Source organism: Chroicocephalus ridibundus, chromosome 2 (assembly GCF_963924245.1).
Source record: "Chroicocephalus ridibundus chromosome 2, bChrRid1.1, whole genome shotgun sequence".
In the NCBI taxonomy this organism is placed as follows: domain Eukaryota; kingdom Metazoa; phylum Chordata; class Aves; order Charadriiformes; family Laridae; genus Chroicocephalus; species Chroicocephalus ridibundus.
The window spans coordinates 18,850,564-18,875,781 of record NC_086285.1 but is presented as its reverse complement, the minus strand read 5'-3'; the positions used below and the strand labels follow the sequence as shown (position 1 = coordinate 18,875,781).

Below are 25,218 nucleotides of genomic sequence, written 5' to 3'. Positions count from 1 at the left end.
CACAAAGTGTTTACTGCAAAGTGTTGATTTGAAAATTGACTTTGGGATAATTACAAAAAAAATTAATTGCCAATCGATCTTTTGAAATCACCTCTTTCCTTGGCACCATAATGATCCCAAAAGGAACAACAGAAAGGTGTCGGCAAAGAGAATATGCAGTATCCACGGAATGTCAGATTCCCAAGCTGCTGAACTAATGACTGTTTATTAGCTATGTGCATGATTTTTCAAATGCTAAGAAGTTTGCCAAATTTAGATGTATTTTCATGTGCCTGGCCAAAGACGCAGCTATGACCTCAACAAAGTCTCTGGTAAATTTTAGCCAGCTTCTCATTGAAATAACTTGGGCTTTTTTAAATAACATGAGCAGAACAATGTACTATTCCCTAAATGCATTCTTAAATATGGCTGAGCTGTCTCAGCTGGAATTTTTCAAAGCAATTACCCCTTAAAGCATTGAAACATATTTGCTGTGCAAAACGTGATGGTAATTTAAAATGCTACCATCCTTCTGCTATAATTATTTTATCTCCAGCAGCGTTGGTAGAACAGAACATGAGATTTCTTGGCTGCTTTGGAGCAAAATGTGGTGTTTTAATATAAATAGCCTGTAAACACAAGATTAAGCTAAACTACCTGATGATCTTTCTAAACTAAAGTAACCGAAGTAGGAGATGGTGACAACTTCACCTTCATTCACTACACTTCACTGTCTGTCAGTGCCTTAGGTATCTAAGAAAAAGTTAGCTAAACGCATTGGTTTGGCAAAGTTATGGACAATAAAAATAGGATTTTAGATGAAGAGAGGGGTCTATTTGCATGCCGCCTGCAGCACTTAGAATCTCATCTTTTTAACTTGAGGACATTAACGCCGCCAGGGCCGCACTGAATTTTCTAACTGACACTTGCCTTTTGAACTTCATATGGAAACCCCTGATTATTTTTTTTCTCCCCATCTTTTTATGGAATTTTTTTAAGTGTTATAAGATTATTTCTACTCAGTAAGTACACCTCAAAGTGGCACTTTGCAATGCTACAAAATGACATAAAAATGCCATGAAAGCCATTTGCTGCCCTGCCGCAGCATTATTTAAATAAGACGTAGAGTCACCAAACAGAGTAGGGGAAGAAATATATTTCTGTCTCAAAATCAGGGAGCACCTGATGTTGCTGCCCAGCAGTGGAGGCAGGGCTGGGCTGCCCCGCAGGGCTGCTGCCTCCGCACTGGCCACAGCCTCTCGCCTGGGCCTCCAGCTATGCCGGCCCCGCAGGGCGAGCCGCAGGCTCCATTTTGTGGACACCCCAGCTGCCCCTAAGGCTGCGGGGAGGCGGCCGCCGCGGCTCTCCACAGCCCTCGGATGGGCGTCGAGCGGCGAGTCGAAGCCGTCGCAGGGCGCGAGTCCGGCTCCCGCTGCACCCACAAAGGGGGTCTCACGCCGCGGAGAGCGGGCTGCCCTCAGGGCCGAAGGCGGAGGGCGGCGCTGCCCGCACCGGGGCGGCTCCCGCTGTGGGGCGCCCGGCAGCACCACAGGCAGAGGGCGGGCGAGCTCCCGCCGTGCAAGGGCGCCGCAGAACCGCCCTGTTCGCAGCGCCTCCGGGAGCCGGCGGCCCCCGTCGCCCGCCCGCCCGCCAAGGTAAGCCGGGCACAGAGGGATGGAGGCGCCGGCCCGCCGAAGGGCTCCCCGCGCCAGCCCAGGGGACCCCGACGGGGCCGCCGCGGGAAGGGCGAGGCGCCCGTCTGTGGCGGGGCGGGGGGTGTCCCACTCGCGGTGGGGAGGAAGGATGCCGGCAAATGGCGGTGCTCGGGGTGGGGAGAGCTGCCCTGCACCGCCCTGGAGGATGGCGGCCCGGGGCGGCAGCGCGGGTGCCCGCAGAGGGGAGCGCGCCAGCCCCCGCCGTGCCGCCTCGCCGCCCGGGAGGCCTGTGGCGGGGGTCGCCTCGCACACACGGGCCTCCCCCCTCGGGGCAGGGAGCATTTCGACGGCAAATGCGGCCTCGGTGGGCTGAAACGGGATAACGGGATTTAGCGCTGGGTCCCGGTGTTGGCCGATCCTTTTGGCCAGATTAACCCGAGTCAGACCTTCACTGTGCCCGCGCCCTGAGGGGGCGAGTAGGAGATTGATCCGTTTTCAAGGCGGGATTGCAAAAGCTTCCCCGCAGCCTGGTGAGGCGGGTGGGATCCTGGGTGACACCCGGCTTTGGGCGGCTGTGTTGGGGAGGTGAAGGCGGGCAGGAGGAACTGCAGTCCACCAAGTTGCCTGGCGCAAGCGGCCAAAAAATACACCACGTGCGTGTGGTAATTATCAATCTTAAACTAAGCATGTGAGAAAGTGGTGTGGTTGTGGCAAAACAGCCAGTACTAGCTGCCAAGGAGCACAGTTTACACCACTGCTAGTGGTATATTTGGCCACGTGGTTTAGGGAAGAAATAGGTGAGTCTTTGAGAAGACCCATCCTTCATGATACCCCCATCTGAATACCATGAAGAAGTAACATAAATACAGTCTCCACAAGCTTGGAGTGGTTTTTCAATCCCTTGTGCGCCAAAAGAGAAGTTATTAAATCTATTCATTGTCGCACTGGGAAGATGTATCTGGTGGGGTCTTTAGGCAAGTTTCATCCAGCCTGTCTTAACTGTCATTAAAAATTTGGATGCAGGAATACGGCCTACAAACAAAATATGCAGGGTGCCACCAAACTGGGATGGACAGCTTGACTTTTTGAGGTCCCTTCCTGCCCCAGATTACTCTGATTCTGTTATTAGTGTGGCTCCAGCTTGACTCTCCCCCTCAAAACTTCCGTTTGCAGAATTTTGGCAGTCATTTTCCTCTTTGATTCTAGTTCCCTTTGTGAATTGTATGACATGCATGTTTTGTCATTTTTTCCTGACTCCCTTCTGAAAAATACCCATTTTACATATGACTCTATTGATGTCACTGTTAATTAATTGCCCTGCTGCTGCACAACAGTGGTGTAAATGTAGTGTTTCCAGGGCTTGATTTAGTACACCTGTTTCATTAGAGACAAATAGGTAAGGCCCAGTGCTTCAGAGGGCTATGCTAGATGACTGGCTCCACCTATGTAGGCTCCTGCTCATTCATTTTCACTAACTTTACAGAGTTTTTTTCTAGAAACTTTGTAAAGAATGTGAATTTAGGTTAAAACTTTATATTTAAACCAGAATGTTTAACTTTTTGCTGAACCTGTTCAGTTGTGTTTTCCCCTGTGGGCTTTCTAAGGAGACTATTACATTTAATTGTACTTCATGCTTTGTGCAAGAATTGCTTAAAAATGGAGGTAATTTGGTTTGAAATATGGATTACAAATGTCTTTGAGAGGTTTAATCAATGTAGCATTACAGATAGCTGAGTGATCCTTGTTTTGTATTCTCGGAGAATTCTGATCTATCTGGGAACACACATAACTGGAAAAATAGACTGTCTCTGAAAGGGTATTTTTCCTGTGTCTTTCCACATCTTTCCCTGTGTCTTGTCTTTCTTCTTTAAATACCTCCTGTGTGTACTACAGACTCTTCTGGTGTTTGGACGCAAATATGACTGAAGGCTCAAAGTAGTTACTGAGTAAATTGTGTTTTAATTGTTCATGCTGGAATCTTTGATTATTTGATGTGCAGTATCTTCACATAGGGTGTGATGATGGGTATAATGCAGGGTATAATGGCTTTGAAGTGCTGGTTTATTTTGTTATCAAATGTATTTATTCCAGCTAAGTTTGATTTTTACAGATCAAAGTTTTGATTCTCACTATACTTGAGCAGTGCCTACTAGATCACACACTATAACTCATGCACCTATGAATCAGGCTGTAAAACTTGATCTTCTAACTTGTAAAGCTTTAGAGACTTAACACATTTGGGAGGGTAACAATTTGCACAAAGGAGGTAACAGTATAAACAGAGGGGCCTGCTGGATGTTGTAATAGCTTAACTCAGTGCTGCAGCCCGAGATTTCTTAGGGAGTAAAGAATTTACCCAACCCACTAAGATTTTGCTTTTGCTGTGTTGCCACCTTTCCTATTAGAAGAAATGTCTTAACAGCAGTGAGCAGAACAAGAGGCAGAAACCTTTCCTTCTCTTTGTCTGCAGTATGTGGTGAAGGCAGAGGGTAGGACTTGGGCAACCGGTGGATGGAGGGATCAGCTATTCCATCTTTGGCCCTACAAAATGTCTTGAGAAAACTACCAGTCTGGAGTACTGCTGGAGCTGAGAGGAGGGGTGGCCTTGTTCAAGAGAGGACCTGTCTTGTTTGCAGATTCATGAACATCTGTCCTTTTAGAAGAAGTTTGGGAACGTGGATTTTCTTGAAAGAGTGTTTATGTTTCCGAGGTGGCTTTACAGGAACGTGTCTGAATTTGGTTTTCCTGCGTATCATTCAGATTGCAAGGCCCCTGTCCTTTTCTGCCCTCTCTGCAAACTATGTGTGCTTCTCTTTCCCACAGACCTTTTTTTCACCTTTCATTTCGGTACGTCTCGACTTGTTTTGTTGTAGGCCCATCTCACCTGCTGTGTTGATGACTTCACATGGTCAGGTGCTGATTTGGGGTGAAAGTGAAAATAAGCTCTCTTATTTGCCTTCAGCAAAATAGAAGCTTTAGCTTCTTTCTTTTGGAAGTTCTCTAGTGACAATGGTAACTTGCATTCATGCAGACCTTCTAAAGCACTTCTTAGACTTTATAGGCAGGATCCTCCTCACCCACCTTTAGACATTAGCGTTTTAGTTAGTCACCTGATGTTCTGAGTCACCTTTACAGTCAATGAAGAGAGGTAGATACTGCTAAAACTTGGTTCATCTGCCCAGTTTTAGACAGCTACCATGAATCATGCTCTAGAAAAGTGCCTTTCTTTTGCTTAATTGGCTAAAAGGAGCCTGGCTATGACAAGATCAGACGCAGATGTCATAGAAACTTGACCATATGTCTTTTCATGATTACGAGTCATCCATGTTATAGGAAAATTGCTCTTGGACAAGGCATTTTAGGCAGCTTTCCTTATCATCCAGCCTGTTGATTCATGGCTACCCTAGATATTAATAGTATAGCTGCCAGTCTAGAAGACAATAATGTTGCATTGTGAAAGAAAGAAGCTAGGGTGCCGTGTTCTTCTTAAGTTTCTGTAGGAGATTTTTGAGCATTCAGGTGAGCATACATGAACATGTATTCCTCACCATCCCTCAATATTAATTTATAGTATTGCTCCTGGACTGTGAATGAAAAGGAAGCGCAAATTACTTTGATTTGACTTACAACTGTAATGTGGGAATTCACAAACTAGCTTGATAATGACCATTTAAAAAGTTTAAGCCTCTCATTAGTTTCAAGGCCCTTCTTCCAGTAAAGTGACCTTTTAGATCTGTGGCTAGCTATTTGCTATCAGAATTTTTGCTACTAGAAGCTACATCAGCCTGCACACATCACTGTTTCTTCTTGTTGAGCGTTGATCCAACATGCCATGAGTTTAGGCTCAAATAAATTAGGGTTACAGTTATTAGGAGTATTTTGGGGAGCCGTGCATTATGAATCCTAGAAGAAAAAGAAGGTCCAGTATATATGAACCAAATTTTTCTACAACACTCTGTTTAAAAATGCATACAGAAACATTTCTGTAACCTTTCTGATAGAAGTTTTGCAGTGGATGCCTCTCCTCAGTCCATTTCCATTTTTACTTTCATTCTGTATTTGTTTGTAATCTAAAGCAGCAGATGTAAAAGTGTGACATGTAATGTAACACTAATACTAGAGGATGAAACTCCCTGCGTATCTGCTGTCAGTGATAGGCATACCCTACATAGCTGATATCACTAACAACAGAAAGTTCTCAGTTGTCCTCAGACAATCCAACTGATATAATAAAAATCTGGGTTAAAATTTTGTCATTGTACCCATACCTATGAGGGAGAAAGTATGGGGAGCAAATCTGCTTCTAGTATCATTGCTAGTCCATCAAGCATAGACAGAACATCGAGAAGCCAAAATCAGAGAGGCGCTCACCTGATGCTTTTGCTGATAAGAATTGCAAATGACCTTCTGAGTTCCCAGTTTCAGGCAAAATAATGTGCCTGCCTACAAGGCAGCTCACCAAGAGGGCGGGCAAGCTCTACAGAATTGTCACTTACCTGCTGGCATCAAGTCCACATGCGCAGCAAGCAAAAACTTGCTCCTTGGTGGCCTTAGTTGAGCCGTTTTGGTACTCTCACAGTATCTTCAGGTAGCACAAACTGCAGACACGTGATTACTTTTCTTCTGCTTCAGAACAATATTTTTATATACTTCTGAAGTTTTTATAGTACTTTCTAACAGTACCAGAGGCCCCCATTCTCTCACTTGCTATGGGAATTTCATTGAAGCACAGAAATAAGACGGATGTGTCAGTCAAAAAAGCAGTTTTGCAAGTTGATGTGATTTTTTGCCTCTGATTGCAAATTTAAAAAAAAATAATTATTTAAATAACGGTCAAGTCTATATTGCTGTTCTCTGTGCTTTTTGATGAAATTTTATATTTGGAAGATCTGCTGTACATGTGACTTGGAGGGCCTAAGTTGGTGAGATAACCCTGAGCAAGTGAGAATACATGCTAAAAACATGAACACAGATAACATTCCCAAATACTTGTTGTGGTTACAGCTTAGTTTTGTACTTTGGTGACCACATCCTCATGCCTGAGGGGAAGCTGGCAGACCTAATGTTTGAGAGAGCAAATACAAATGATCCAGTGGATTTGGGTGCCAGTCCTAGGAAGGGATTCAGCATAAATTTAACTGCAGTTTTGTCCCATGGGGGCCGTGTTCTTCCATGAAATTCAGCAAAGCCTTTCATATCTGTCACTAGATTGACGTCCTTTGTCTCCCCTGTGTCATGATGGAGTTGCTATCTCTGACCAGATCAGTTGTTCCACCCCCCCTCAATGTGTTAAGGAAAAAAGAGAGGGAGGCAGTGGTATTTCCTTCTCATGGAAAACCTTACAGAAATGGAAGATTTACACTGGAAATGTCACGAGGTTGTTCTCCTCTTGCTGCGTTTTCTTCCCATAACTCTTTCCTTTGTGTGGTTCAGGGCTTGCTGTGCTGTGGCTAAAGCAGCCACAGCCATACCATATAACACTTCATCTGTGGTGACTCCAGGCTTCCACTTTCCTTGCAGATCTTCATTTGCAACATACTCATTATGACATGTTTGTGATCACTGTGCGTTATATAGACTGAAATAAATAGCTTTTGTATGTGGAAAGTTAATAATGGCCCTTGAAATTGTACCTGACTCTTCAGTCAGTAGAAAAGCTGAGAAAAAGGTTTAGAAAAAAATCTTCATTTAAATTTTCTACCACACTCTATGGTACTGAGCACTGTACTTCGTTGGGATACCTATAAATTCATACTAAAGCATTACTTATTTCATGTGATTTTAATACACAAACTGTATGTAAGACAAACAAAAGGGTTCAATAAAATTTTTGCATTGCTGTCAGTAATAAAACCTTGTGATTATAAGAGATAAAATGGTGACTTAGAGCTTTTGCCAATGACTAGGGCCTTGGAATAAGTTATTTGTATGGGTAGACAGTTCTGTCATGGACCCTTAGAGCACATCTTGCACTTACCTCTAATGGCCCCTTGTGGGAGGGAGTGAGTGTTGGAAAAGGTGAACCATTGATTATTCAATGTAGCAGCACCTGCACTTAAATTTTCTACTGTAATTTTTCATTCCTTTTTTCCTCTTCCTAAGTTTGTGCTATTATTTTCATTATTCCACCCTGAACATCTTTTGATTCTGTAGGGAATTTGGGAGGGGAAGGATTTTCCCCCATTGTGAATCCCTGTATGCCTTCCTCTCTCACCTGTGGGCTTCCTTGTCTACCGTGTTCTGCTTGTTAGACAGTTTATTCATGGGGGATCAGCCTACCTTATGGATTTTGTGAAGCTAAATACCAAAATCTTCATTTAGTAGAGAGACACAAGACACACTTCCCATAGCTCAGTGACCTGAGGATAGGGAATTCTACGAATAGTTCAAAAGTAGCAAATGAGAATGAAATGCTTATAGCCCATCTGCTCCATTTCAGGGTAGAGTTAGGCTGAGAATTCTGCTGGATCCAAAAATTATTAATAATCATACTATTCTCGTTTGCTGACAATTTTAAGTACAAGTCTTTTGTTGTCATGTAAGTTCCGCATAGCAATGTTGGGTAACTGGAAAAAACGGGAAGGAAAATGTTACATCAACATCAGCAAACTATAGATTATGGGAAGGAATGTGGAAATAGAACAAATTTGTGCTGCTCAAACTTAACGTGACTCTCCCACTATTTTGCTCTCCCTTCAAGGTAGGGACTGGGAGGAATGTAGAACTGAGGTTTGTATTTTCTGGTCGCATGTATGTCTGCAGTTGTTTATACCTGAGTAGAGCTGAAGTAGACATATTATCAACCCAAGATGAATTAGCCTAGATCAGCTGTTCATTCTTGAGCTGAATCCAGCTCAGGGGACACACTTCCATCTGGATTTCTGCCTTTCCCGGGAGAAGGTAAGTCGGGGGAATGGAGATCTTGTTCCTGTGTGCCAGTAATCTGGCACAGAATAGGGAATTGTTTCTTCTGCCAATCTGTGTGAAGATGTAGGACTGGAAATATGTTCCTTCTACCATTTCATTCTACACAGAGTTTGTGCTGCCTGTATGGCTCATGGGGAGAAAGTCCCCCAAACTGGACCATTCTGCAGTAAATAATTCTGTGGCAAAGGAAAAAGATGATGATCGAGTCTGTAGCCGTACAGTATTTCTATAATGTTCTTAGGCCCACAGGACAGGCTGAAGCACATTGTCTGTTGGGAGGTTACTATATAAAAATGAACAGAAATGGCACTGCTTTCGAGCTCCATAAAAGCAGTCCCCTTTGGGAGCTGACAGAAGATTACAAAGTGAAGTTCTGGTACACAGAAATAGCTCCCCAGCTTTCTCCTTCCTGAGTTTGTGCTTCACACTGAGGTTTCTTTTTCCCCTTCCATAAGGTCCTTTTAATTCACAGTCCCCAGCTGCTCGATTACATTTGGGATACATTTTCTGGAACCCGGGATCCAGGCTCTGTGTCTGTTGCCTGAGAGTGATTCTGGAGAGGAGCTTGGTGAATGAGCTGCCTTGCACACAGCCCGCATGCCGTATCCCTTTACACCCCTTTTCCATAGCAATAGCATACGCTGCCTGTCACTGGCTAGTTAAATATTCTTCCTGTTCTCCCTCATCTTAGCACGAGAGCTCTTTGCTAATTCCTCCTCTGGCCTTGAGTAACTTCCTCCCGACACACTGCGCATAAGCTTTTAGGTAGTCCATCGTTGCTCTCAGTCTCTCTCTTAACTGAGCCTCCAGGACCATTAGATAATCTTGCCATCCTGCCTCACCCTAAGAACGGGACCCACAGCTGCTTCTCCCAAACACCGCTCTCAGCCAGTGGGATAAAGACGACAGTACGTGTTTGGGGCAGTACATGGGGGAGGGGGGGAGGCTGGGGAGCACAGAGGCGATGGGTGCTGAGGCAGCGTCATCTGAAGGATGGCCTCAGACTCAGTGTCCCGTGGTGCTTTACAAACATACCAAAACTCTGTCTCTCTCTTGCCAGTGGAGAAGGAAGTACTCAAATATATATCACTGAAAAAGATGGTGGTGTACTTGTGCTCAGTTGCTGTACTCGTGCATAGGAGTTCCTGCGGTGTTTAAATTATCATTACCATCTTAGCAAAACGAGGGTAAAATACAACTGTTGTTGTCATCAAAGTGCTGCAGCGTAGCTTTCAGGTCTATGAAATTTGTGTCTTTTGGACTAATAAAGACTTCTTCCAAATTGAGTCCTAGTTGCAGACTTGTTCCTGTAATACAAGTGAGTGTGAATTTCCACAACTGTGAATTTCCAAAACAGCAAAAAAGGGTTCAAGCTTTCAAGAGATTTAATTGTATAAATGTACAATTTCTGTGAAATAGAAGTAGGATCTGTGAGTTTGGGGTGCTCTTATCTAAAGATGTTTGTGTGTATATCTGGATGGATGATTCTGGAGTTAGTAATAAGCTTAACTATCGAGTGTGCCTTTAGTCTTGCTAGACAGATTATGAGCAATGTGATACAAGAGAACAAGGCAACTGGAGTCAAAATCGGTTCCACAGCATATGTAAAAATGTCTCTGGAGCAATCAATGTAAAATGCTGTGAAGTGTTTTTTGTGGCATAGTCACCTGAAGATGCTCTAGTGCACGACGTTAACATTAGAAAAGGATTCTCTCACATTATTGTACTTATCTGCCGGTTTTGTTTTAATCCAAAGTCAAATGCAACTTACTTTTAAACTAGGAAGGATACTTCGCAATTGTATCAGCCTTTCTGCAGCCCCTAGTGTTTTAGTGAGTCGCTGTCATTCCATCACGAGTGGAGTTCTGACATGTCACACCCATCCCTGAGATAAATATGCAATGTAATTTCAGCTGCAGATAAGCCTACAGTCATTGGCAGACCAGATTTCCCAGAAGAATAGGTGATGTGAGTAAGAAACTGCTTTCAGAGTTATCTATGTGTGCAAGCTTTTTCTTGGAAAATGCCACGCTTATGAATGTTGGGAAAGTGCAGTGCTGGAAACAGTCTAATAGCTTTTGACCCATCCTTTTCAAAATATGACTTAGTATTAAAACAGAAGAGAGTTATGTGATGCAAGGTCATCTTATGTAGGTAAGAAAGAGAGAAGTCTTTGGAACGTACTAATTGCCAGATCTGATTGTGATTTTAAAAGCTTGGGAGCACCTGCCATTTCTCCTTTATTAGTCCAAAACTTCATTTTCCTTTCTTAGAACCTACTAGAATTAGTAACTAATTGGATTATTCTTCTAGGCTGAATTATGCAGAGATAGATATTCTTGTATTCTACTTCATAAAAATTGACCTAAATGTCTGTTAGGGACTTTTTACTACCCATGATGCAATAGCTGGTTACGGAACTTCCATCCTCCCTCACTTAAGTGGATAAGAGACACTTGAGTAGTCAGGATTTTTTTTGACAGCTAACTGTAAAAATCATTGTAAGAAAACTGGTTATATCTTAGCAGGAGGTTGCAGTGCCGGTAGTGGCCATCTGGATAGTCAAACAGCTTGCGTTCATTTTGGTGGACTCGATACTCTGACATTTACGCACTGTAGTGCAGGGACTAGGAGGTGGAGGTGTGCTTTTGGTCTTTTTGTGTGACTTGTAAAAATATACTTCACGTATTTTTGTCCTTGCTATTTGCATATGTAACAGTTTAACAACAGTGCTTTGAATTTAATGAATGTGTCCATAACTGTACATCAGATCACTAAGTGGACTGGTTCCCCAATACTGCTTGTAGCATGAATCCGCTCTCTGTTTTTGTTCTACTGATAGCATGCTGTTCCTCATTCCTTTTCTGTTTGTAGCCCTTAGGTTGATTAAACTGCATCAACTCAACTGAGACCGAGTTGCAGAGATGGTAATCTCCTGTGCGACACTGTTGGTGTTTCCTGTTCAGTATTGCACAAGGGCTTTGAGCTTGTTTTCAGATTGCAAGTGCAGAAGCCTCGTTACCATGTGACTTAGACCACTCTTCCTGTTGAGAGGGACTGGCTTTCAGTAACTCTCAGAGGTATCATCAGGCACTAACAGTTCAAACCCTGCTTAGTATAGTACCATGCCTGGGTTTTTTTGAGCTACACCGTATGATTACCCTGTCAGCTTTCATGATATTTTTTAATAGTTTATTTTTTAAGCAGGGTGAATTCTGTGCCATTGTTTCACCACTCATTCTGTTAGCTTCCTGCCAAGTGATAATGATTCTATCAGACAATTGCATTTCCTATGTATTGTTCATAGACATAGTGCTGTTGTCTTATAAGTGTGCAAATCACAAAACTTTATTCATTCTTAAAAAAATAAAGTTGTTTTATTATTCTCTCTAGTATCTTAACAAATCAAAATGTATGCAACCATGCAGAAATTGTATCCTGATTACAGACTTTGTATGATAGACCATGAAAGGCCATTCATGCTCCACCTGTCAGTGCATGGCACTAAATAACATAGGTGAGGTTCTACTTAACCCAGGTAAGATTGTGTACCTTGAGACTGAGTGCGAGGACTGCTTCTCCATTCTTGCATCTGAGCAAGAAATTTCTCAGTCAGTGTTTATCTTTGATGCCCTTGAATACTGGACCATCCCCATGGGAAAACAGTGTTCACTGTCAGCAAAGGACTTCGCTCATGCAAGTGCGACAAGTTGGACCAGGGGCTGTTTCCTGTCCATCTCTGTGGGCTAGCTTTCTTTATGTGCATCTGCCAAACTTCTCTGGTGTTGGAAGTCAGATAACTTAATTCCAACTCCCTAGCCCATAGCTCAAAAAATGTAGAAATTTCCATCTCAATTTCAAAGTAAAGGTATATATGCAGTAGGTATTTAGGAGGGGGAAGAAGTTTTGTGTGGGCTGTTGCCAAGTTTAGAGCACAGGAGTTTTGTATTGTCATCCAGGGCAGCAGGGCTGGTTCTTGTAAAGAGGAAATGGCTGCAGGCCCCTTCACAGGGGCACCTGAATGGATGCAAGTAGGTCTTTGGAAATGGCAACAAAGTGGAGAAACGACAGATGCTAACAGGTAAGAAGTAGGAACCAATACACAGAAACCATCATTTTGCCCTGTGTGAGCTGAAATACAAAGATGTACAATAAAGTACAAGAGTTTTGTTATTCACGTCTCTTAATTTTTATTTAAATTATTTTTATCAGCAAAAAGGCTGCTAAATCTGAAATTGGGAAGGTGAAAGGGTAATAGGTCTAGGAAGTCTGGGGGACTTCTGGTAAATGGTGGGACGAATAAATGTATCAATGAGTCAGAATACAATGAGTCAAAGTACAATGAGTCAATATTTATTATATAAACCTGTGAGAGTTTAATATGCATAAACTAAATAGTGAGATTTGATGGTTAGAATAGCAAGCTGAAGAGAAAATACCTCAACCCTTTAGATAGTATGAGAAATGTGGGAGTATTCAAAGAAAAAAGAGAGGTTTTCATGAGAGCTCAATGAAGATTTGAGAATTTGAAATTTTGGGGAAATAGAAGACAAGGAATACCTTTGCCTCTATGCTTGGTGTTTCTTCAAAAAGTCCTCTAGAAGACATCAATCTGAAAATCAATCACATTAAAAATAGCTTAGGTTTCACAGAAATGCCTTCCCACAGCTCCCTGCTTAACATGTTTATTCTTAATAACCGCAGTTTCCTCTTTTTATTTTAATTCTGACTTTTTCTCTGCTTAAAATCTTATGCATAACGTGTGAAACATCACAAAACTATTGCATTTTTTATCTCTTCAGTATATTGTAGTTAATAGTGATTATAAGAGTACTAGTATTAGTAACATATACAGAAAAACCTGACAGAAAAGTTACTGTTTAGTGGATATAGAGCAGGACTGAGTATGAAACTCAATATTCTTTTGGGGACTTCGGTAAATCTTTTCCCCTTTTTTGTTAATAATAGTTCCTACACCTGCAGGTTTCACTTTGAGTTTCTGTTTTGAATAAGTTCAAGGCTATTTATAAAAGTCAAAAGAATTTGCTGGTCCTAAATGTAGCAACATCTTTCTTGAATGGGATAATTCCAATAATCTGCATATTGTTTTGTCTATTTGTTCCCACTGTGGCAATCAAATAAAATAAATGAAAATGATTGTGAGGAGGAGTCAAAGGAGGAGAGTGGATGGACACTCTTTTACAGTACATGAACTGTAAAAGACTCATTTTACTATCTTCTGCTTTTCTAGTTCTTGACAAAATCCCTGATGAAATTGGAGAGTTTTCATATTAATTTAAGAGACCTTTCAGTGTGTTTTAATATAAAAATATTTTCAGGGTATTTGGTGATTATGATAATTTTGTCTTCCTAAATGCAAACAATAAAAATTAAAAAGAAAAAAAAAAGATACCAGTAGAGGCAATGGTGACAACATGGCTTCATCAGTCTGGTGATGATGCAAGGAAATAATTGCAAGGAAAAAAGCTCTCAATTTACTACAACCTGTAGAAATCCCATAATTTAGTGGAAGTGTTGTATAATCCAGTATTCAGTTATCTTGCCTTTCTGTTTTGCTAAATACTGAAGAGGGTTCTTAGTTGTTGGGTTTTTTTCCTTTTTTAGACAGTTCTTACTCCTCCTCTTGTTAAGGTGTCCTGGTTGTAACCCAAGAATAATTTTTTTGCCATTTTTATATTTCTATTCTGGAAAAATATACAAAGCAGGATTTCAGTTTGTCAAAGGAACCAGTATGAAGACTTTTTCCTGAAAGTAGATCTAGCCAGTACTTTAAAAAAAAAAACACAAAAACATACAAATGGCTAGAGCTGATAAGATTCCCTCAGCAGATATTTTGTTCTCCTAAATCAGAAAACAGGAAAACATTAAATTATTCAGTATTATTTAAGCGCTGATGAGGTACTTGTCAATATGAACTGCAGCTCCATATTTTTGTTGCATAGCAAATCAGACTTCACTCTGCCTGATCAAATAAGTGCCATTTTATCTATCTTTTTTATGAAATTTGATTCTCCAAGTGCCAGGTGTGTAGGAAGCTACACAGCTGTTGATTCAAATAAATGAATTAAGTTTCACTAATCATTTACCCAACCAGTATACTGCTGAATCTACAGAAATGGAATTTTTTTATGGAAAGCTCTGGATGATAACTATGATACATACAGAGAGAGTGAGCCATCCACTGCGGGTTTGTCAGGTGGAAATGAAGCAGATAAGGTGAATTTAGCTGCCCATTCGCTCAGTCCTGTGTGGTCTGTGTTCCCTGTTACATGGGCATAGCTGTGCCATCTCTACCATTGGGCTAGGGTGACCCTTAGTCCTGCCAACCACATCCTATCACAATGTCTTTAATAGTATCCAGTTCCCAAATCTTGAAGTCTTTGATTTCTGGGATCTGAGAGAAACATGAAAGTTCAAAGTACAGTTCCTGGTTGCCTGTGCCTTTTTTAGTTATACCAGCTACAAAAAAAATAAGTCTAAATCAGGTAGAATATGCCCTGAACCTGGCTGATGAAAGATGTACATGCCTACTCCTAATGATGTCCTAATGATGATCCCTGGTGTCGGGGATAACGCAGGCAGTAAGAGGACAAGTGGAAATTAGGCTGATCTTGCTTATGTAGATGCCAGAAATACCAAGTCCAAAGGAGGCAGAGCAGCTCAGATTGCTCCAGTATTAACTATCGTATTAAAGACATGCTACTGAATAATTCTCAAACAACAGATACTGACTTTAGTGGCCTTTGTCATTTAACTATGGAATAGTTACGTGTCTCAAGGTGCTCTGTTAAAAGAAAAGCATTAAGACTGAAGAATATCATACTTGCTGGTCTTCCTTTCTTGCCAGTTTTTGTAGCCATTAGAGTTGTTCCTGTCCTTAGTTGATTGCTTTCCTGCATCAGGTTGGTCCTCATCCTGTAAGGTGCTGTCGTGGGTTGACCTTGGCTGGCCATCAGGTGCACACCAGTCCAATCTATCACTCACACTCCTCAGCAGAACAGGGGGAGAATCACTTATCAATTATCTTTCAGCAAAACAGGCTCAACATAGGGAAATGAATTTATTGCCAATTAATAAGAAAATAGGATAATGAGAAATAAGAACAAAACTAAAAACACCTTCCCCCCACCACTCCCTTCTTCCCAGGCTCAGCTTCATTCCCAACTCTTCTACTTCTTCCCCCTCAAGCAGCACAGGGGGACGGGGAATGGGGATTGCAGTCAGTTTGTAACACTTTGTCTCTGCCGCTCCTTCCTCCACACATGAATTCCCTGCTCCAGTGTAGGGGCCCTCACATGGGAGACAGTCCTTCATGAACTTCCCCAGCGTGGGACCTTCCCATAGGCTGAAGTTCTTCAAGAACTACACCAGCATGGGTCCTTTCACAAGGTACAGTCCTTCAGAAACAGACTGCTCCAGTGTGGGTTCCCCACTGGGTCACAGGTCCTGCCAGAAAACCTGCTCTGTGTGGGCTCCTCTCCACAGGCTGCAGTTCCTGCCAGGAGCCTGCTCCAGGGTGGGCACACCATGGCCTGCACCTTCGTTCAGAGCCATCTCCACCTGCTCCAGCATGAGGTCCTCCACAGACTGCACTGTGGATATCTGCTCCGGCATGGTCCTCCATGGGCTGCAGGGAAACAACCTGCTTTACCATGGGCTTCCCCATGGACTGCAAGGGAATCTCTGCTCCAGCACCTGGAGCACCTCCTCCCCCTCCTTCCTCACTGACCTTGGTGGCTGCAGGGCTATTTCTCTCACATTTTCTCTCTCTTCTCTTAAAGCTGCCACGCAGCCTTTTTTAGCCTTTCTTAAATATGTTGTTGCAGAGGTGCCACCAGCATTGCTAATGGACTCAGCTTTGTCCAGCACCAAGTCCAACTTGGAGGTAGCTGGAACTGCTGTCTCTCTCTGACATGAGGGCAGTTCCTGGTGTTTTCTCACAGAAGCCACCCCTGCAGCCCCCCCACTACCAAAACCTTGTGACGTAAACCTAATACAGGTGCACACAAACCCAGTGAACCAATAGGACTACTTATATGTTTAAAGTTTGATCCTAGTTTGACCCCCAGTTTTATGTGATCAGTACCAGAGTTCTCAATCTCTTGCGGGGAATTTTTTTGAGCCTCTTAAGAAAATGACGTTTATAGTTCTTGTCTCTGCCGGTGTTCTGTGTCAGACACCCTTTTACACTACTTCTCTCCCTTCAAAGGAACAAATTTAGAGCAAGAGGAAGAGAATTATTACGGAAGTTGTGTCTTCCTAGTATCTCAGCACCACCAGCGTATGGTGCTGTCCTCGCAAGCCCCCCTCTTGCAACAAGAGCCACCATTTTACTGTCATGCAGCATGTACCCATTTTCTTTGTCTCAGTGCTCTCCCTCAGATGTCTTGAGGTTAGGTAAGACTGGAGTTCTCTCAGTGCTCTAGTATTTGAAAGAAAACAGGGAGAAGTATTGAGACAAACCGTTGGTCATGTACTTAACCATAACCAGGTCCTGCACTAGGTAATGAGTAGTAAACTCTTGTTATATTAGTCATCTAAGCGAAAGAAAGCAAGCTTTCAAGATGAAGCATTCAGGAATTTCTCAACCTCAAACTTTGTTTCCCTCACCATCTCTCACTAGCTACATTTCTTTGATGTTTAAAATACAACCGTGGTTTATTAGCTAATGACTTCCTATGATATGTAAATAACACCAGGAGGTTGTTGGAACTCCTAATGAGTGTAGAGCTTAAGGGTGTGTTTAAGCATGTACGGGATTGAGATTCTGATCTGTTAGTAGTTATCTCTAAACTATGGATGGAGGTTTTTCCAAGTCGTGAACAGTTGTTTTAAAGTTAATTGGGAACACAATATAAATGAATGTTACATATCCTCTGTTTTTGACCATTGCTGGCTTTGAAATGAACTTGTGATGATTCCTTGTCGGTGGATTTTTTTCTTTCAGATGGAGCAAACATGTGATGATATAGATGAAATGTTCAGCAATTTACTTGGGGAGATGGACATGCTGACCCAGGTATATAATATTAAGATTAGAAAAATAGCTATTATATGTTAGACAAAAGAGGCAACTTTTCTACATTTTTCATGTACCTTTACTCTGAATAAATACAGATAAATTATTTTGAAAAACCTTCAACTAATTTTCTGTGCTTGACATTTAAAACAAGTGGCCTGAAGAATAAGGTAATATCAGTGCAGGCTAGATTGTTAGACAGCTAACTGCTTATGAAAGACGCTTTTTCCAAAAAAAGCAAATAAGCAATTTAAATTCCTCTGGACTCAGTTCCAAGAAACTGAAAGATTCTGTCAAAACAGGAAGAGTCTGAGTCAGAATTTTCAGGTATGAATGCTTTGCTTACATGGGTTAATGGGATGTAGCCTGAGTGTCAAATCTAAACTTTGTAAATGAAACCAACATTTTGAATATATGCATAAGAGTAATCTTTAGCTATGGCAAAATACTAAGTTACAGCTAGGGTGGCATTCAGGAATTTATAGAGATGTTATTGCCAAGTGCAGAATGTACCCTTGAGAGGAAACTATAAAACAGCATGAACCTATTTCTAAACCTATAGTCATGGAATACTTCCTGCAAAACTTGATGAAAGGAGAATTTTTATTTCTAAAAAAACCTCACAAGGATGATAAATTTGTTGTATTTTAATAAACGCATGCTTGAAAATATTTAAGCTGTCATCTTGGATACCGTGTGAGTTTGATTGCTTACAGCCTCTGCTTTGAGCGGTCTTTCCTCTTCGGGAATCCCAGTGCTTGTCAAATTAAATACCAATAATGCTGCGACGCAGAATAGGAGTTGTGCTTAAACTGTGTGATTTCACATGACTTTCTTAGCTGTCAAATCACAATACTTTGCCCCTTGGTAGCCTTTCTGCTTTTTAAAGGCTTTTTGTAACCATGCATTTTTATTTTATATATATATCTATATAAAGAGGGAGGCATTTAGAGTAATTTAATTTCATTATTATGCCTTGAAAATTAACAAAAGACTGCTTGTCGTTTGACAAATTCAGGTAATTGATTTACAAATGTTAATATCTGTAATAGTAATTATGTCATCAGATACCTTTTTTTTTTTCTCCTTCTACCTTAACAGAGTTTAGGAGTGGAGACTCTACCACCGCCATCCCCCAAGGTCTCCAACAATGAATTTAGTTTTACAGTTGGTTTTAAAGATTTAAACGGTAAGTATCTGAATGGATGCCTTCATGCTTTTTATGCTTATTTAAAATACCTCACAGCAACAAATGATAAGAAAAACTTCAAACACCCTTGATCAGAAAACAAACCAACCCAAAACAAAAACAGTTTTGCTGGAGGAGAGGTATATTTGTGTGTCTCGATTTAGGAAACTTCAAAGGGCCCAATTTATTTTCAAAGTGACATTGCTCAGTCTTATATAGGAGTCAGACTTTTTAAAATGTCTGAGAAAAATAAAAATGAGAAGTCCCCAGAAAAACTTTCTAAAATGCAACCTTTTTTATGTAAAGATTTAGCTTAATAGAAGACAAAGTTCCTCAATGTGAGGTCAGAGCTGCATAAGCATTTTTGTCTGGTGGAAGTATTGGCTTCAGCTGCTTGCACTTTACATTGCTTATTCTCGTTCTGGTTTGTACTGTCACTTTTGCATGTACAGCTGCTTGTTGAGGCTGTGTGACGAACCAAACAAGGGAGTTTATCCTTTGGTTTTGTTTGTGTTTTTTTTTTCTTTTTACTGGGGGCTGGTTGTATGCATTTGCCTGAGTTGGTTTTAACCTGTGTTTTTGTCCCAGAATCATTTCAGTATTAATCTACCTAATGCCTTTACCAGCAAAGTGGGTAGAGGTATGTAAACAAAGAGGACCGTAAGCCAACTTTCCCACTGAAAAGAAAAGCTTATGAAAATACTCTATTAGCATAACAGGCAAAGCAGAGTAAACTGAGATGGTCTAGTGACGTGTTCACACTTAGCCTGATGAATGACCTATTCTTTGTTAAACTATATTAGCATTTTTGAGTATCTAGTTCAGTGCTCTCCATCCCTTTGCAATATCCCACTTAAAGCTTTCCCAATTTGTGATTTATTTTATTTTAACTAGACTCTTCAAAGAGATTTAAACCACTGAATCTGTTGGTACTTAAAGAACCCTTCTTTTCTAGAAAGCTAAATTGTTCCTACAGGATGTTATTCCACAGGATCTCTTATACCGTGGCTAGTGGAAACAACCAAAGAAGAAATTGCGTATGAAGTTCCAGTATAGGAATTTATCTTACACTTTTAACACAGTAGAAGACAGAAAGCAAAAGTTACAATATTTCTATCTGGTTGATAAGATGCTTTTGAAAAGATACTGTCTTGTTTGTTCTTTGCTTAAAGACTACTCAAAACCCTGCATATTACATGGGGTGTGTCACAGATGTTGATCACACTGATGTGCTACAAATGATACCATACAATTTCTGGTGCCTTAGAACTCTCTGATTCTGCTTCATGTTAATTTTGGAGTTGTAGAATAGTAGTAATATATGAAGATATTGTTGATGTAGCCCTCAGTTACACAGTTCGTTGTGTGTTATACCAAAACTCGCTAAGATTTTGTGTATGTACTTAAGATAAGTAAATAGCCTAATGGGAGCTAATGGAAGTTCTTGCATCCATATCATTAAGCATGTGTCCAGAAACCTTGCTGGATCAGGGCCAGGTTTCGTAACGTCATAAGGGCCTGAGACTGTATCACTGAAAGTGAAGCTTCCTGTCCTGTTTAATTTGTATTTATAGAGTTCCTTGTACTCTGAACTTCAGTATGACCAGGTTAATGGCTATTCCTAAAACACATTTGTTTCTTGAACCCACTTAAAATGTGGTTTCCTTTCCCATGACCCTTATAACTTAGAGTAACCATGCCTTCTGCAATTTAATCTCCACTAAAATGGAAACATAATGTTTTGCATTGCATTCACTCTGACACATTTTGTGGTTTTCTTTACAGAATCCCTAAGTGCCCTAGAGGACAAAGACCTGGATGCTTTAATGGCTGATCTTGTAGCAGACATAAATGATGTTGAACAGAGAACTTTACAAGCCCAGAAAAATTCTTCTGGCAACCAGCAAAGTATGGTCCCTCAGCCTTCAAGAGGCTTGGATAGTGACATTTATTCTAAATCAAGTCCTTATGTTACCATTACTGGACGGTTTGGGGATGACTTGCCTCCTCCACCTCCAGACCCTGATTTAGAGCTTCCACCACCACCACCACCACCTCCTCCTGAGCCACTCACCCAGGTAAGCCTGGGTGGAACCTGTTCTAAGCATTCGCTAGTTCTTGCAATTTTGATCCATTCCTGGCCTAACTTATTTCTTGCAATAGGAAAAGCTGTTCAGTTGCATAAAACTCAACATTTGCTAGGAGACTGGGTGCAAGGCTGAGCACAAGAAGTACCTCTCCTAATCCCAACACAGAATTGCTCTGCTCTTCTTGGTCTTGTCTTTGAAGGGAAGTAATGAAGACCATCTGCAGTATGGGACACATGCACTTTACTTAGGAGGTGCCAAAGTTATCAGTAGGTACTATTTATAAACAATTGGCTTACCTGTACACTAAAATTTCATACTTATCACAACCTCCTCCACATCTGTGTTTCTTGCAGAGCTGTTTTAACAACTAAAATCAAATCTGGTATTTCTAGTAGAAGCATAGAAGTTTGTTTCTTTGACATGAGGTTGCGGAGAGGGAGATGATGTAAGAATTCTGCCCTGTCACAGCCCTGTGGGGAGCATGCGTGCATTAGAAGAGTGATGCAGCCCAAAACCCATGAATCTGAAATCACGAAAGATCTAAAAGTATCTCTTTCAGTATTCATATGCATAGTAACTATGATGGAGAGAAGGTGTTTACATTTAGGGAATGGAAGGATTTTAGGGAACGTGAAAAGTGCTCTGTCAGCCCATGCTGACCCTGTACTGGTCAGTTTTGTTTAAAACCATGGGCAATTCATTGCAGTTTAAAAGTCCACGGAAACTGAATATGAATCACCTCAACATCACTGCTGCCCCTGTGTTTAGCATGATACAGCAGACATATTTAGCTAAAGGAACAGAAAATTTTGTAGGAAGAGGACTTTTCTGATTACACAAAAAGTGTTTCACTGAATAAAGCTTCATTTGGTGCGTAGGTCCTTTCAGTGCTGTTTGAAGAGTGAAAGTTGTAAGCGTGGGAGGAACTTCACCATTTTTCTGTATCTCAAAGATAATAGTTAACTTCCGATCTTAAAGGAATACCAACATTTGCAAAAACAGCAGCTGGACAGCTTCAGAAGCTGAAGTCTTTTATTTAACTAGTATAATTGATATAGAAGAGATACTATCAAGATAAGTTCTACCCATTGTCCTACAAACACGCCCTGATCTTGATTTAGACTCATGACCTTTAAGGAAGTACCAAGCTTCTAAATAGTCTAGTTTGGAATCTGAGGAAGTATGGTCTGGAAGGGTAGCTGGTTAGCTGGGCTGAAATTGGCCAAACTACCAGACTCAATGGGTAGTAATCAATGGTTTGCTGGCTGGTAAGAAGTGGCATCAACACTGGCGCTTGTATTCTTTAACATTTTCATCTGTGACCTGAGTGATGACATAAAAAATCATCTGCAGATATGCTGAAGATGCTTTTAAAGTCACTGACTGACAAGATGAATGGTAGAATTTCAGTGCAGGGTGACCTTGAGAAATATGAGGACTGGACCAGCAAAACCCTCAGAAACCCAGCAAGGTACAAGGTTCTACATTTGGGGTGAAATAACTCCATGCATTTGTACAGTTTAGGAGGCCACAGGCTGAGCAGCAGCTCTGCTGAAAAGGAGATGGCATCCTGGTGGATGCCACATTGAACAAGACCCGCGAGTGCAAGGTCATCTCAGTATGGGAAACTGGCCTGTGTTGGGAGGAGCATGGCCAGCAGACGGAGGGAACCATTATTCCTTTCTGGTGAGGCCACACCTGGAATATTGCACCCCATTCTGGATGTGGAGATACTGGAGAGTGTCCGGCAGACAGCTACTGGGATGGCCAGGGGCATGGAGTGATCAGGGGCCAGCAAGGACAGGCTGAGGGAGCTAGGCTTGTTTAGTCTGACAGAGGAGTGATCTAATGACAGCCTAAAAATACCTGAAGGGAAGCTACAAAGCTGGTGGACACAAATTCTTCCATGGTAGTGTTAGGTCATATAATAAGGGGCAACAGCTACATATTGCAAGATGGTAGTTTTGGAGAGGACATTGGGAAAACCTTTTCAGGCAGTGGTTTAGCATTGGAACAGGCGACCCAGAGAGATCAAAGTTTCTCTTTCTTTGGAGATTTTCCAAAATTTGCCGGGCAAAATCATGGCTGACCTGATCTAGTGTTGGTGACAGTCCTGCTTTGGGCAGGGAGCCAGACTACAGATCTCCAGACCTCTCTTCCAAACAGCGCTTTTATGATGCTGTGATCTAAAGCTCACTGAAATCAACAATGCGACACGGTTCTTTCTCTTGAGTCTTGTACTGAGCTAATTCTCTTTTAGCTGGCATCCTGCATTACCTGAGGGTCAAACAAGATTTCAGAGTGAAAAGAGGATACACTTGCTAAACACAGCTGGAATTCTATATGCAAAAACATAGCTGGAAGTCACTTCTGTCTCCCTCAATTAAAGTGTTTCTCTGAGACTGTATGCTGAGTTGAATGTCTAGCAGTGTTTTCTGGTATTTTTCCAGATACAGGGGGAGGCCAGAGAGGGATGGAAACAGGAGGTAGAGACATTTCTAAGGAAACTGTCTGCAGTAGCTGATTTCCTCATTAAGGCACTGGTTCTGCTTTCTCCCACAACCCTTGCCTCATTTTCTGATACAGGTTGTATTCAAGTTCTGATGGCATACCCATTGCGTGGCTTACTCTCCGCAAAAGTGCCTATGGGGTTATTACACAAGTTGTGGTGTGAATGATGGAGATAATAACCATTTAAAATTAATATCGAAAGAACTGATTTCTAATTAATATTTATTGGCTTGGTTAGTATTTACTTTGACATGACATTTCTGCTCAGTAGAATTAAATGCAGCTGTCAATGGAATGTATTTTGTTTCATCAAAATCCATGTTCCTGTTAGCCAGGATTGTTGATAAGTGATTCTTGAGCCAGTCAAGGCTGATGTTTTGTTTAACGCTTCTGGTTGTCTGTAGTCAAATAAGAGTAGTGTTAATTATTCCCAGTGCACCTGTGATACTAAGACTCTATTCTCTAACCTTTAAGTGTGCCAAAATTAAGAAGTACAGCCTTTCTTTCGGGGAAGCCTAGGGCTGTCTCATGAGGTTCCATCAACTCTGATGTTTCTTTTTAAACCTGTCCTTAAGCTAAATAAGGCTTCTACATTTTCTATGATATTATTTGGATTACTTTTATGTGCTTCTGTTTGAAGATCCAGAAAATGTGGTGACGATACTGTAGTGGGAAAACAAATCTGTTAGGCTGTCAAAGCATTTCTTTAAAGATGCTAAAATTTTGCATCTGATAGCTTATTTACTTTGTATCATTTCCTTTTTCTACATTAAGACAAAGGTTATGAAAACATGAAGGCTTTCAGGCGAGAGCTGTTACACAGATTTGTACAATGTGTGAACTCTGTTCAACACAGGGCGCATGCATGTGAAGCCTGAGTTATACCTGCCTAAAATTTTCAGCAGAAAACGCAGACGCACCACACTCAACCACTTTGGTTAGGAGGCTTTTCCTGCTTCCTGCGGAAAGGTATTTCGAGATGGTAAGGGGAGGGCCATAGTGTGAGAGGCTGTGTGCTCTTCCCTCTGTAGAACGGTCAGCCTCACTGCGAAAGCCACTTTTGTCCAACAGCTTCTCTTCAACTATAGAAGCTATTCTTGAATTCTCAAAGTTCAGCATCCCTGAGCCGTAGCAATGCAAATTTCCATACCTGTGGAGAAAAAAAAAAACCACAAGACTTTTTTAAACTGATTGCCTGGCATTTATAGTGGAGAATTTGACATCAACAAACATGCTTGAAGCCATCTCTTTCAAGTTGCACACCTCACCTTGGTATTTTTAACATCATAAAGGACGCCAGTATCCAGGAGAGGCAGTGATAAAACAAAAGATGTTTAGTTCAGCAAGAGGGATGTCAGTCAGGAGTACTTTAGTTATGGTTGAACCTGCCTCAAAGCTTGGGATGAATAAGATAACCTTCTTAGCTCTTTTTTTGCTTTGATTCTATGATACCTCTGTAAGAAGGTAGTGGTGGCAATGCTCAGTTAAGTCTAGTTTCTTGCAAGTGCATCTCCTATGAGTTACAGCCATCCTTGGTTTCTCTTAGTCCAAAACCCACTAAAACTACAACTTTAGGGTAGAAAATGGAGGCTGAAGGTAACACAGAGAAAAATCTTGTGTGGAAGCAGGGCAGGAACTTTCTCCCACAGTCATTGACTGGAAGTTGGATTTGCCTGTGAGTACGGTAGCACAAAATCCTACGCCCAGGAAACTGCGAAAGTGAGAGAGAGCAACAGGGACAGCAAAAATCAGCAAAGAGGTAAGAAAGGAAAGACAGTTTTCAATAGAGGAAGCAGGGATTTAAAGTTGGAAAGAAACCGAACCCTC

General features: G+C 41.5%; 1 protein-coding gene across 3 annotated transcripts in view; it reads left to right on the top strand.

The window, feature by feature from the left end:
* Positions 1-1,625: 1,625 nt before the first annotated feature.
* The window catches only part of APBB1IP (amyloid beta precursor protein binding family B member 1 interacting protein), a 66,999-nt gene continuing 43,406 nt past the window's right edge, over positions 1,626-25,218 (top strand). The window contains exons 1-4 of one of the 3 annotated variants that reach the window (XM_063324621.1): positions 1,626-1,634; positions 17,530-17,601; positions 18,703-18,790; positions 20,576-20,868. In XM_063324621.1, coding sequence (XP_063180691.1) covers positions 17,530-17,601; positions 18,703-18,790; positions 20,576-20,868 — 453 coding nt within the window. In that variant the 5' untranslated portion in view covers positions 1,626-1,634. Of the gene's footprint in view, positions 1,635-9,349; positions 9,470-17,529; positions 17,602-18,702; positions 18,791-20,575; positions 20,869-25,218 lie in introns of those variants that run through there. The other 2 variants (XM_063324622.1, XM_063324620.1) reach the window with 2 other exon arrangements.